The sequence below is a fragment of the Solanum stenotomum genome, chromosome 12, assembly GCF_019186545.1.
Source record: "Solanum stenotomum isolate F172 chromosome 12, ASM1918654v1, whole genome shotgun sequence".
Taxonomy (NCBI): domain Eukaryota; kingdom Viridiplantae; phylum Streptophyta; class Magnoliopsida; order Solanales; family Solanaceae; genus Solanum; species Solanum stenotomum.
In genome coordinates, this window is record NC_064293.1 from 28165839 (window position 1) to 28179466 (window position 13628).

Genomic DNA, 13628 nt, shown 5'->3' on the forward strand with positions numbered 1-13628 from the left:
AAATGCGCTGAAATGGATGCAAGGAAGACGAAGATGAAATGGGAAAAAATTGTATTGGTAGGAAAGGGAAAAAAAGGGCCCCATTTATTTATTTTTCTTTATTTACGTGCTGATATTTTTGAAATTTGCCACGCCCGCCATCCGGGTAATATTAAATTCACTTGTAATAAGATTAGGAGGATAAATAATTACCCGTAAAGTTAAAGTGTTAAAATAAGTTTTGCTGCAAAGTTTAAGGGTGTCTTAATGTATTTTCTCTATTATGAATATTAAATACTATGTCTTCTCTTCAAATGGATAATGGAAGTTCAAAAGATGAATTTCATATGGCAGCTATCCATCCAATTTACCAGTTAGTTGACAAGATTGTAATATAATTCATCATTTAGACAAAAATTGTATATTAGTTTTAGTGTATTTTTTTATGGGGGTAGGTTTACTATAATCATAGAAAATCATGAAAGGTGAAATTACTCTATATTCCAGAAAAAGTAACTGTATAATGTGGGACGAACATTGGAACAAAATACAACTCAACTAGTCTACACAAATGGCAACATATTGCGGACAAAGTTGATGACAATCTCTCACTCAGGCTCTTCCTGAAGAGTAGTGAATCTCCGTTCAAGCGTGGACAAAGGCGTGCCCACGCCTTTTTCAAAACAATGTTCGTTGGAGGAGTGGATGAACTCCTTCACGAAATGCAAAAAGAGGTTCCCAGGACTAGGGTTAGTGAAAGCATTCAAAAAAAAAAAAAATTGATTTGCACAGAGTGTCCGAGTCTCTTTGAGCCCCGACTGATCCCGGGGGTGCACAGGCCCTCGGCAGCATTCAAAAAAAAATTGATTGATAAATAATTCAAATTTCGTATAAACTACAATTCCTTGTATCAAACAACTAGGCAGGATGTTTCTTTTACTGTTTATGGCCATTATCAGTATCTTTTACCTTTCTCTTCATCCCACCTTTCCCTGCTCGCTTAGGTGCCTGCAATCAAAGAAAGATGTTTTTTATAAAAGATCAAACACCAAGCCACCAACGTTGCCCATAATAAAGCCAAAGAACACAAATTATCTAGGATTGTAGTTCTTATAGCTGTGTTAAAAGAAGATATGATCTTTTTGATAAACTAAAAGATTATCTTTTCATTTCCTTCAGTACCTACATCATGTTCAGACTCAGATCATACCTATATGAATAAACAGAACTTCATCAACAACTCTGACATAGAATTAAGAAGAGAGACATAATACAGTAATACCTAACCCCAAAATCCACAAGTTTACCGTTCCTTAACCAAGCAAGGAAGACAATCGATCATATTTCATCATGTTGACAAGACTCGAGTAGTAGAACTTGCTAGTTCAATTTCTAGTGGTACACAGACAAAACATGAATGTAAAATCACCAACACATACAGCTTAGTGCAAGTAGAGGTTGGGGAGGTATACCTCAGCTGAAAATGTTTTAAGAGGGTCTCTGCTTCTTTTGAACCTTCCCTTTGATCCTTTGCCACGAGATGGATTAGTATTGCCCATTGCAGCTCTGGCCAGCTTCACAATCTTGCTAGCTTCTTGTGTTGTTGGATCCAATAGGTAGTCAGGTACATCACGTAGGTGTGGGGCAGGTGCTTTCTTGCTTAACATCTTATCATGCTTCAAAAGATCTGCCCAGAACATTTGAATATAATGAGTCCTAGAATGTTCACTCAAAGTACATCCCACAAACTACAGCTTAATTACCTAAGTCTTTTGGATTATCTTGAAAATGTGCCTTCAATCTGGATAAGACAAGCGGAAAAAGTACTTAATACAGATTACAAGTCAAGCACACCAAAATACAATCATTAAAAAATCATAAAACAGTAACTAGAGGCTCGGAAAGTGCCTCCTAACAGAGAGGTGAACAATAATAACAAACAAATAACTATATGAAAGCAAACAATTAATCTACAAAATAACTATATGACAAATATTTTAACTTCTTCCCAAAGGTATAGTTTACACCAGCTTCAACATATTATGAGACATTCCAATCATTTGATGAAGTATGAGTCATTCAAATCTTGAATTTCCTTGCAAAGAAATCTGAATAAATTTTCAGCAGATATGCATCATAGAGTCGAGAGTGAGTAACCATCCCTGTTTAACTGAAAGAACTTCTATTCGAGTGATGTCTGAATCAGAACAATAAGGCTGTCATCACATTTCTAAACAACTTAAAGTGATGAACAATAGGTAGGTCCTTGACTCCTTATCAAAAAAAGAATGGGATGAGGAGGACAATAACACCTATTTTGGATGGAAACATGACAGTTATTCTTGGAAAATAAGCTATTCAAAGGAGAAAAATAAAAATAAAAAGAGTAGCTTACTTTTGAGAATTAAGAATCTCATTCCTCAGATCCTGAGCCCGTGATTCTCTTACCGCAATTTTTGTAACACTCCTTGCAACATCCTATATAAAAGATGGCAGTCAAGCTATCTAGACTTCCAAAACAAAGAAATCGGCAGGAGCGCACCAGTATACAATTCAAGTTAACTGTTTTCCGTAAAAATATATGTATATATATATCTTTACTTCCTTTTATCCTGGTGATGGCGGTGAATGTAATGGGCTTGCAGTAAACCACCTTATTAAAAGTAGTCACATAAGTTAATTTTACTGCATAGATCTTCTTGTATAGTCAAAGCATGCTTGTGCATCAAGAGGTTGACAAAATATGGACTTATTAATAATCTGTTGATTGACAAATTGGCGCATCTGGACATACAACTCCAATTTATTCATGATTAACCAATTAGGTTCACGTTTTAAACGCCTATACAACAGAATGTAACATCTAAATATTTGTCTGTTTCTTTTCACAAAAAGCATGCTCAAGATAGTTAAAGCGGGAAGCATTATATACCTCTGTAAGACACTCACTTGATAACCTTAACTTCACAAAGTTCACTGCGACTGGGACTAGGTGACACTCCTAACTCTGCTAGGCTCCCAATAGATACTTATCACACAATGACTATTGAACTGTCCTTTAATAGAAATATATTGATGAAACTTTTACCTCAGCTCGGTAACGCAAAGACTCCACTGCATTTTTACTCAGCAATGGGAATGGGGCAATAAACTGTGACACCTTGTCTTCATTTTCCCCCAGTAAAGATTTAATCTCTTCAAATATTTCTGTCTCTTCATCAGAAACCTGTAACAAAACAAAGACATGGTCATAAAGGCAGAAAAAAACATAGTTTTCTACTATATTCATCGGAATAGAATTCATAGGAAAGGAAGAATAAGTAATGTTAGAGAAGATGTATAAAACCAATTCCCCAGCCTGCATGATCTACAAAGTCATGTCTCTCTCAAATGAAAAACAAATTCAGAGAGTAGATGAAATAAGAACTTTGGGTAATTTGTTAATGCCAAGTGCGAAATTCTATGAATCAGCAGTTCAACACTTAAAAACCAAACAACATTAAAACACAGAACCTATAATCCAATAAGTAGTCAACTAAATTATATGCTAGCAATCACAATTGTTCATCAATGACCTCAGACATGTCTTCAAAGTACTCACAAGAGAGACAGATGCTCCAGTATTATATGCTCTTCCAGTACGTCCAATTCGATGTACATAGCCTGCAGCTGTTTGAGGCATCTCATAATTTATCACCTGTTCAAAATAAACCATAAAGAGAATATGGAGTATTAGGTCTATGCAAAATCCAGAACTTCTATTCAGAATTGGTTGTATATCCTCTATCACTGAATGGCTCAACGGGAAACGATAAAAGAAAAAGAACATCAGCTGCTAAATGGAGGACAACATTCCATAAAGAACACAACTAACTTACAGTATGCACATTTTTGAAGTCTATCCCTCTGACCACACCAAACTCTGCATCCAATTTATGCTTTCGATGTTTTTTTGATTTTTTTCGCTCACTGCCATTTTGATCATCAACCTGTTCCTTTCCTTCTGATTGACTTTCATCAGTCGCAATCAAGTAATCAAATAGCCCAGCATTAAATTCCTGATTAGAAGAAGAAAATTATGAGACTAGTGCCATAGTAGACTTCACAAGGGTTGAACAATAACAAAAGCCATACAACAGGTGTGCATTTCTTGGCATTCTACACTCATATGACAGACCTCAAGGATGTGTAGACGAGAACTCTGAGGCAGCTCAGCATTTAACACTGCAGACTTGATCCCAAACTGCAAAAGAATAACCCAGATTTCAAAAATACTATCAGGAATACCTCAGGCAGGCAGTAAGTATAGCATCGGAAACATAGACCAATAACCTATAAGCACCCAGAAGATTACAGGTCATAAATGTAGCCTTATAGAAAATAGTTAATATAGAGACCTGCAGCCAGTTTGGCCAAGCTTTTGGGAACGCTATAAGTGCTTATCTTTAAAAATGGAGGTGTTTGGCCAAGCTTTTAGGGAGAAAATAAGTGCTTTCCTAATGCTAAAAATGTTTTTTTTTTTTTACCAAAAGTACTTTTTTGAATGAGAAAATACACTAAGAAGAACTTTTTGAAAGCTTGGCCGAACACTAGCTGCTAATCAAAAGTGCTTTTAAATTGATTAACCTAATACAAACTGCTTCTCACCAAAAGTAGTTTTTTTGAAAAGCACTTCTCAAAATAAGCTGATTTTAGAATATTGGCGAAACAGGCTGCTATTGGGTTTTGTACAAGCCAAAGCTACACTTTTGCACATCCAGCCGATCCCAGACTCCCAATAACTTTCAACTATGATTGAGCACAAACAAACAAAAAAACACTCCCTCTATGGGCTGCACCATCTAGTCATCTACATAGACTGGGAGGTATAACAGAACTAACTTCAACAATTCCTAAAGATGTGCATTAACAAAAAAGTAATAACATAATAATTAGGGAAAAGGGACAAATATACCCCCGAACTTTCGAAAATGGTATGTCAATACCCTTCGTCATACTTTTCGTCCATCAATGCCCTTGCCGTCCAATAATCAGTACACATTTATCCCTCCCACTAACGGAACACTTATTGTGTACACGTGGTGCAATCTTACGCCACAATCTGAATTGACCAATTTTTTAACCCAAATTTCAAAACCCACCCATAACCCATTTAACCCAACCAATTTACCCACAAATAAACTCTCTAAAATCCTAAATAAAAATGGAAATCCTTGTTGAATTCATCAACATGAACCCTGATAGTATCCTTATCAACATTAACATCATTTTTAATCTTCTTCGCATTTTGGTAATCCACATACGGCACCGCCAACCACGGCGGTGGAGTGGCGGCAGAGGCTAATACCCACCTCATCTATTATTGCTGTGAGGATGATAATAAGGAGGATATTGATTTTAATAGATTACAGATCTAGTATCATAACTAGACTGACTGGAATTAAAATGTTGATTCGAATTGGAAGGAGGTGGGTAGTTGGGTGGGGGAGGAGGAGTTAGTAAAGGATAAGGATTTCAGGAAGGGGGAGGTGTTGTAGAAGCTGCAGGTAAGGGGTAGATTGGGTAGGGAGATGGTAGGGGAAGGGAAGGAAATGGCGGAGCAATAGAAGAAGACGGCGGCCGCAGCAACAGCGGAGGAGGAGAGTGGTGGAGGTGATGATTTTGATGCCTTTTACTCTATGAAATTTCCATTTTTTCTTCCTTGCAGGAACTAGAGGAACAATAGAAGAAGAAATTTGAAGAAATCAACAGAGGAATTAGAGAAGAAGAATGATGGAAAATGTGGGACCCACGTTGTTAAGGGAAAGTGATTAGGAAGTTAAGTTGTTGAAAAATAATTTCAAAAATTAAGTTTTACCAAAACAATCCATTAATTAATAGGAGTATTACAATAAAATTCTTATTACAATCATATTTTTTAAAAATGCGTAAAGTTTAACATAAATAAATAAATAAACTTTAGGATTTTTCTTTAGGATTTCAAAGAGTTTATTTGTGGGTAAATCGGATGGGTTAAATGGGTTATGGGTGGATTTTGAAATTTGGGTTAAAAAATTGGTCAATTCGGGTTGTGGCGTAGGATTGCGACACGTGTACACAGTGAGTGTTCCGTTAGTGGGAGGGGTAAATATGTACTGATTTTTGGACGGCAAGGGCTCTGGTGGACGAAAAGTATAACGGAGGGTATTTACATACCATTTTCGAAAGTTCGGGGGTATATTTGTCCTTTTTCCCTAATAATTATAATAACAATAAGAGAAGAACAAAGAAGTTTCAAGTGGCAGAGATGTTTTGGTGCTTCTAATAGAGGTATTCATAAGATAAGTATGACATTTTACATAGTACAACATTTATAAATTGATCACATGTCCTATGATAATTACCTGCTCAAAGAATAGTTTGAGTCTGAAACTCATGTCAATTGAATTTGTAAATATCAAGACTTTTTTCTGAACCAACTCAAGCTTCAAGAGGGCAAGGATATGGACAAGCTTATCACGAGCAGCACAAGAAATCTGAACAAACAGTAGAAGTGGTTGTTAGAGACACGAAACTATAAGAGAAAACAATAGCATAGAACACCAACAATACACAGTTGTTGAGGTGTATATTTGTTGTTGTAATAAGACGTCTAAAACAAAATAATGTCCTGCCCTGGGCAATGCCTCTGCCTACTAGAAGGTAGTGTCATAATATGGCACTTATCCATCACAAAAGGTTGAAAAGTGTGTGACGATTGAACATATAATTTACCATTTAGATGACTCCTAAGTTCCACACCTTAGCACAAAAGATGCAGCTTCTTAGTCAAGTATTACAGAAACCAAAAGTATGAGGATCACTCTATCGAATTAAACATATTTATATAAAGTACCAAGACGGCACCAAAATTCTCAATGAAAAAGTGTTGAAGAGAGGACAGACTACTAAATCAGTTACTTCTATTGAAGGTGTATACTTACATAAAATTGCTGAACATTTTTTGGGATAATGTCATCCTTTGTTTCTCCCACCTCAGGCAAGGTTAGGATGTAGGGATTGTGTAAAATAAGCTTCTTCAGCTTTTCAATGTCAGAACTGCAATGTTAACACGACTGAAAAAATTCATATCCAAACCTTGAGATGGGGGGCAAAGATGGGAAGTGAGATGGTAAAAATCAAGAACTTTGTGATGGAGAAAACCAGCATAGGCGACAGTGGAAGAATCAGCGAATTTGCTTGACATATATATGTGAATATAGTAAGGCGAGCATACCTTGAGGTTGCAGACAACAGAAGGCACTGGCAACGTCTTGGTACATGAGATGTAAGAGCTTTCAGATCATCTTCATATCCATATGACAAAAGAAGATCTGCCTGATACAGAAACATAATTCTCAACCTCATGTCCTTTCGGGTGAATACAATCAAACATAATCCAATTCTAATGCAAACATTCAAATTTAAAAATAAAATAGAAAAGATATGAAATCAAAAAGTAACTATCACTACTAAAGGTGGGTCATAAACCTTATCAGATACCAGAGTCAATTGTATCTAGTAAGTTTCACCTTGTATTGGATATGAACCAATGACTCTCACCATACAAAAGCAGACCTTTACAGCAAAACATTAGATTTTAAACAATGCAACTCATTATACATCAGCAAAAAGTCTTTCAACTAGAAGAAGTTCAGAGGAACAATGTTACATAAACTAACCCACCTCATCGAGAATGAGAATGGACAGAGAATCTTGAACAGCTTTCGCTTGAATAACTCCATTTGACAAGCATGTCTGTATACAAGCAGGAGTAGATATAACAATTTCCGGAGGCCCCGCCAATGTAGTTCTCTGAAACCAAAAGATCATTAAAAATCATCACTTTATCAAATACCCATAAAAATTAAAACTTAGTAATCACCGAACAATTGTGAACAAAAGAAACCAACCAATTCAGAAACAGACATAGAACTTGTCAATTGGACAAGCCTTAATTGCACTCTACATAGTTCAATCAACGAATTAGCCTCCGAACAAACCTGAACAACAACAAACACAAATAAAATAAACCCACAAACTCAAACCAAAAAAAACCCCAAATGCAAAAGGTTTCAACCTGTTGACACAATTCCCTTGTAGGTACAAGAATCAATGCAGTAGGAGCAAGATTCTTGACTGAAGATGACTGAGTAAAAAGCTTGTGAAGTAAAGGAAGGAGATAAGCAAATGTCTTTCCAGAACCAGTCTTAGCTCGAGCAACCACATCTTTCCCTTCCTAAAAAAATAATAGAAGTAGCCATAGCCAATGAAATCAGCTCTACAAACAAAACTGCGACGAGGATGAAAGTATTGTAAACTTACGAGGATTAGAGGAATAGCAACTCGCTGAATTGGAGTTGGTTTATCGATAGTTTTCTTGGTTAAAGCACGGATTAGACGAGGGTCAAGTCCCAATTCTTCGAAGGTTTGTTCTTCTTCTTCCTCCTCCTCAACTCTTCCTTCTTTGTTCATTCTCTGGTAGGCGAGGGTTTTGGGTTTCAAAGAGTTAAAAGGGGAAGACTACACCAAGGGTTTAAGGAATAAGCCTAAGCGCCGCTACTAACTTTTTATACCCTCCGGCCTCCGATATATTTTTGGATTAAAAATATTGTTGATGTTAATTGACGAGGATACCCTCCAGAGTTAATAGTTGTGATGTGGCAAGCCACATGGCACTAATTCCGCCACCAAAGTTCATCAACTATAGGGGTGTGCAAAAATCGAACAGATCAATAAATCGAATTGAAAAAAGTGTTACTGATTTATTGTTATTAGGTTAACGATTTTTTAATGGTGTTATAAAAAAAATATCGGGTTATCAATTCGGTTTGATTTTTAATATTGGGTTATTGGGTAAACCAATAACTCACTAAGACTATAACATTTTACTACTTTTACCTATACATAAATATTAAATATTAATCTCAATATCTTACTACTAATTATGTCTTTCATTTCACCTTCAATTCATACTGAACTGTGACTTTGAGTTCACAACTTCACATTATACAAACCGTCTACCATCTTTTAACTCAACCCTAACTCATTCTTGCTATAGATTCAATCCACTAAAAATTAAGAGGCAAACATCATTTTTTCACCCCATTTTCACTATTCAATTCAGCAGATCATTTTTGTATAATGTAGTGAAGGATATAAGTGGTTTATTTCGCATAGTTTAAAAGCAATTTATATATATGAATATATATATATATATGTACTATTAAAAATAGTCTAAATATACTCTTTATTATACTTTTAAATATCCAAAAAAGAAATTATATACCTACCCGTTTAACCTTTTCGACCCATTTTTGTTCTCTTTTATGATTGAAAAAATTGATAGATCCATAGAGATTCTTTAGCCATTGATAGATAATTTTTAATTATTTTCTTCCTTTTAAATTTTGAAATTTTATTTCTTCTACCTATTCATAAAAAAAAATCATTTGATTCATCTCAAATGCTATTTGTTTTATCTCTTTGTTTATACTAAAAAAAGAAAGAATCAAAAATTCAAAATCTCTTATTTTTCATTTAGTGCTTTATTTTGAATCAACTTATTAAAATACTTAAAATCTTTTGTTATTTTGATTAAAGTAAATATATTCTTAAATATTGCAAAATATTGATATCTTTATCATTGATGATTTTTCTGGACACATAAGTGAAGAAGATAAAAAGAAAAAATATGGGCCGGGGTCGATAATTGGTTAAATGGGTGAGTTTCTGAAGAAATTAAGTATTTTAAATTAGGAGTGGGTCATTTAATTCTAAGTTTGATATTTGTTTTTCGTTAAAATTAAAAAGTATATTTGTGTCAAAGTATAATGAAAGGGTATATTTATATTTAAAGTATGATGAAATGGATATATTTGAACCCAAAATATACGAATAGTATATTTAAACTATCTCTAATAATACAAGTATATATTTGATTTTTTCTCAAAAATATACTACATAACATATTTTGAAATTCGATTTCAAATAAAATATAGATTGTTGTGACGAAAAATTATTATTTATTACTATAGAATAGAATTGTTACAAAAAGATGTGTCAGGTAACTAAACTAATTATTTGAGCTTTTAAAATATAAAATACCGAAAAAATAAGAAAACTCGGTTAGGCCAATTTTTTGGCTGTACCCAGCCCTAGAAAAGGCCCAAATTCTTCCCCTAAGTTTAGGGGTCATTGGGCTGGGTGAAGTTTTTATTTTTTTAGAGTTGAACTATGAAAAATATATTCGGTAATATAATTCAGGAAATTTTTTTACTTTTTTTTTAAAAAAAATCAAAAATAACAAAAAAATTTATTACTTTTCACTTCAAATTAATTACAAACATTCAAAAATAACTCTAATTTATTTTATGGTCAAACACATGTAATTTTCAAATATTATTTTTCACTTTAGAAACAAAAAACTATTCTTTTTCCTATTTTCACAATGAAATATGATAAAACGTCTGCTACGTTTTTGGTAGGTCTATTTTGACTTCATATATCACCCAATACATGAAGTTTTTGAAGGAATTGTTCTATTTTGAGATGATCTTTGATTTGTACCTTAAAATTACAAATTTTTGACTTTTTGCTCTTACTTTTCATTTTTAAAGAAAAATTTCTGGATAGAAGTCCAACAACTAAGCGGAAGTGGAGGCTGCTACCTTTGGTATATCATGGTGTGTTCATCTAAACTACCACAAAGTCATTTTGGAGGTCGATTCTCAGCTGCTAGTGGACTGGTTACTGGCCAAATCAGCTCCCTCATGGAACATTACTTCCCAAATGCAGAAACTACAAATGCTCACCACACACATCTCACACTTTAAATGTATTCATACCCTTAGAGAAGCCAACTATGTGGCAGATGCACTCTCCAAACATAGCCACCAAGTCACCACTCCTCAAGTTTATTTCAACAATCAACAACTCCCTAAGGAAGCAGCAGCACATCTTCAACTTGACATGACTAGTACGGTAAGCTTCAGAAGAAGGAAAATGAAGAGAATCAAGAAACCCCCTTGAATTTTTCTCTTCCTGATGGACCTCGGAAAGAGCATGAACTCTAATAGGCCATCTTTTTTTTGGTGATCTCTCAGTCATCTTCACTTAGGCTATTTCTTTTTAAGTCATAGCTTCTATGAAGAGCTCTTCTTTTATTGTAAGGGGAGAGTCTCCCTCATTTATGTTTTTCCTAGAATCTTTATATTGAGACGGAGTCCTCTCATATAGGTGCTTTGATGATAGGTTTCCATTCTAGTACGGGGAAGAGTTGGAGAACCTTAATAGGATATCAACTCTTGAACCACCATAGGTTGGAGGTAAGGTTTAAGCCCCCCTCCTTGTATTTTGCTTTGTTTGATCTATGATAAGGCCTGGGGGTGTTGCTCAGCCCCTGACCCCCTCAAGGGTCGTTATAATTAAAAAAAAAAAAAAGTACATTGACTATGACTTAATGAAAAATGTTACTTCCTCTATTTCTATTTACTTTGTTCATCTTTTATTTTTACCCCTATTAATGATAGAAATACAAAATTGTTGTAAATTGGATGTCCACACTAATATATTTAGTGGTGTAAGATTAATACACACACAAAATGTTATGTGGTGTATACTAATTAGCCATTTGATATACTTGGTTCCCAAAGTGTATACATGGCAAGATGATATTCATGTATTACACTTTGGGCACAAGTAATACAACTATATATACCCCGATTCTTGTAACGAAGAAAGAGACAAGAGTAAGTGAAAGAAAATACTACACATACTATTTCTCATCTTCCTTATTATCTTAGTTTTTATACTTCATTTTATAACACGTTATCAACACGAGTCTCTTCATCTATGAGCATCTCCGACAATGCATTAACCGAAACATAATTAGTATAGAGTATATTATATTTTGCTATATAAGTCTTCTTATACTTGATAGTCTAAATTTGATGTGTCAAATGTAATTATTGTTAATGTTATCATGAATTTTTTAGCTAAATATTGGAAGGATAATTAGTACATACTTAACTGATAACCTTGTTGAAAGAATTGAACTCACCGAAATCGTTAGAAGACTAAAAATGCATAACATGAATTTTTAATTTGGTTGATACTTTAATTTGTTGTGGTTATCACCTAGTAATACATAATTGCTTCTAAAGGAGATATAGTTGATTTAATGAATCCATATCAAACTAAAAAGAAAAAGGTATTAAAATTTCTTATGTTGACCTACATTAATTTTGATCAACATCATTGATTATTTTACACTTGTTTATCTTTCACTGGCTAATCATTTACTTCTTGAATTATTATAATATGTTATATGTACTAACATAACTTGTTTTATAGTTGCTTTAAAAAGGTAAACAAACTAATATTTGAAGAAGTATTTTATTTTCCTTTGGAATCATCAAAAGGACTTTCTATCATGAAAGATTCTTTGAAGTGGCATTGGCATGTCATATAGGTTTGTAATTAACAAATTTGTCAATGGTAAGCTAATTGTATATTTTTATTTTATGGTAAGCTTCCTTCATAATACTAATTACATTAATTCTAATTTGTATACATCTGCAAAAGAGTATGCTATTTTTTGAAATTCATAAAATATGCTTCATGTCATTGAGACAATTTGACATGCAGACTTTATTAGGTCCATTTATCAAGTGTGTATTTAATTCTTGGATTTTGAGGTATCATTTTATTTATTGTGATTATTAGTGTTTTCCTCTAGTTGCTTTATCTATGAATTTCAATTGAAGAAAAAAATTTTCTTAACTAGCAACAAATGAAGTTAATGTTGAGAATTAATTTGTTGATCTTTCAATAAGTGAATTACTCATAAAACTTTTAAATTGAAAATAGTATTCAGAGCCATCTATGAGGATCAACTCTGTTTCGTTTAGCAAAGGTAATAACTTGTATATGATCTTTTGAAGTGTTATTATGACTAAATTTATTTGTGCTATTAATAACAAAGATACAATATTTTAAAGGCAATCAATTTTATTTTGAACTATAAATGATGTCATTGATTGAGGTAAGACAGTAGAGTCAAATTTCACCGTACCAAAAAGGTAAGACATCGATTAAAGTCTCAATGCAATATATTGATGATATAATGATGACTGGGCAAGATAAGCTCTTGATAAAACAAAAGAAATGTAAAGATCGTCTCATTGAATATGCTCCATTCTTTGAAGTGAATGTGATAGCAATACATTAAAAATCTGAAAGATGACAAGATAATTTTATGATTAAACATATGAATATGGACGTGAACGGACAAAATTATACTAGTCATCATTGTGAAAGAAAGAACATTATGGGTTCTCAAAATGACCTTTTAAAGAGTGAAGGTAATTTTTGTCATAAAAATGATATGAAAGTTCATTAGAAATATATTTGTTATGAGACCTAATAATTTGATAAGTTTATAAATCCTCCATCAAAGAAAATGATGAAAAAGTGGTAATACACTTGACTTTCAAAAGTGATGTTGAGGTATGTCATATGAATATGATAAATTTCAAATCATGACAATGAACTTCTAATGAAAGGAATAATTATGAAGCATGTATATATGATTATAGTCAATTCCTTGAAGAGAATGTGACTTGTGATAA

At 33.5% G+C, this 13628-nt stretch overlaps 1 protein-coding gene across 1 annotated transcript; it reads right to left on the reverse strand.

The window, feature by feature from the left end:
* Positions 1-834: 834 nt before the first annotated feature.
* On the reverse strand, positions 835-8585 carry LOC125846527 (DEAD-box ATP-dependent RNA helicase 16). Its single transcript, XM_049525986.1, has 15 exons — positions 8323-8585; positions 8078-8236; positions 7911-8000; positions 7684-7812; positions 7235-7335; positions 6942-7056; positions 6363-6494; positions 4157-4222; positions 3858-4037; positions 3581-3676; positions 3068-3205; positions 2375-2457; positions 1743-1780; positions 1452-1666; positions 835-987 (listed from the first exon to the last, which is right to left on the reverse strand). Exons 1-15 carry the CDS (start codon positions 8470-8472, stop codon positions 916-918), a joined length of 1764 nt encoding a protein of 587 aa, XP_049381943.1. The 5' UTR covers positions 8473-8585; the 3' UTR covers positions 835-915.
* Positions 8586-13628: the final 5043 nt, after the last annotated feature.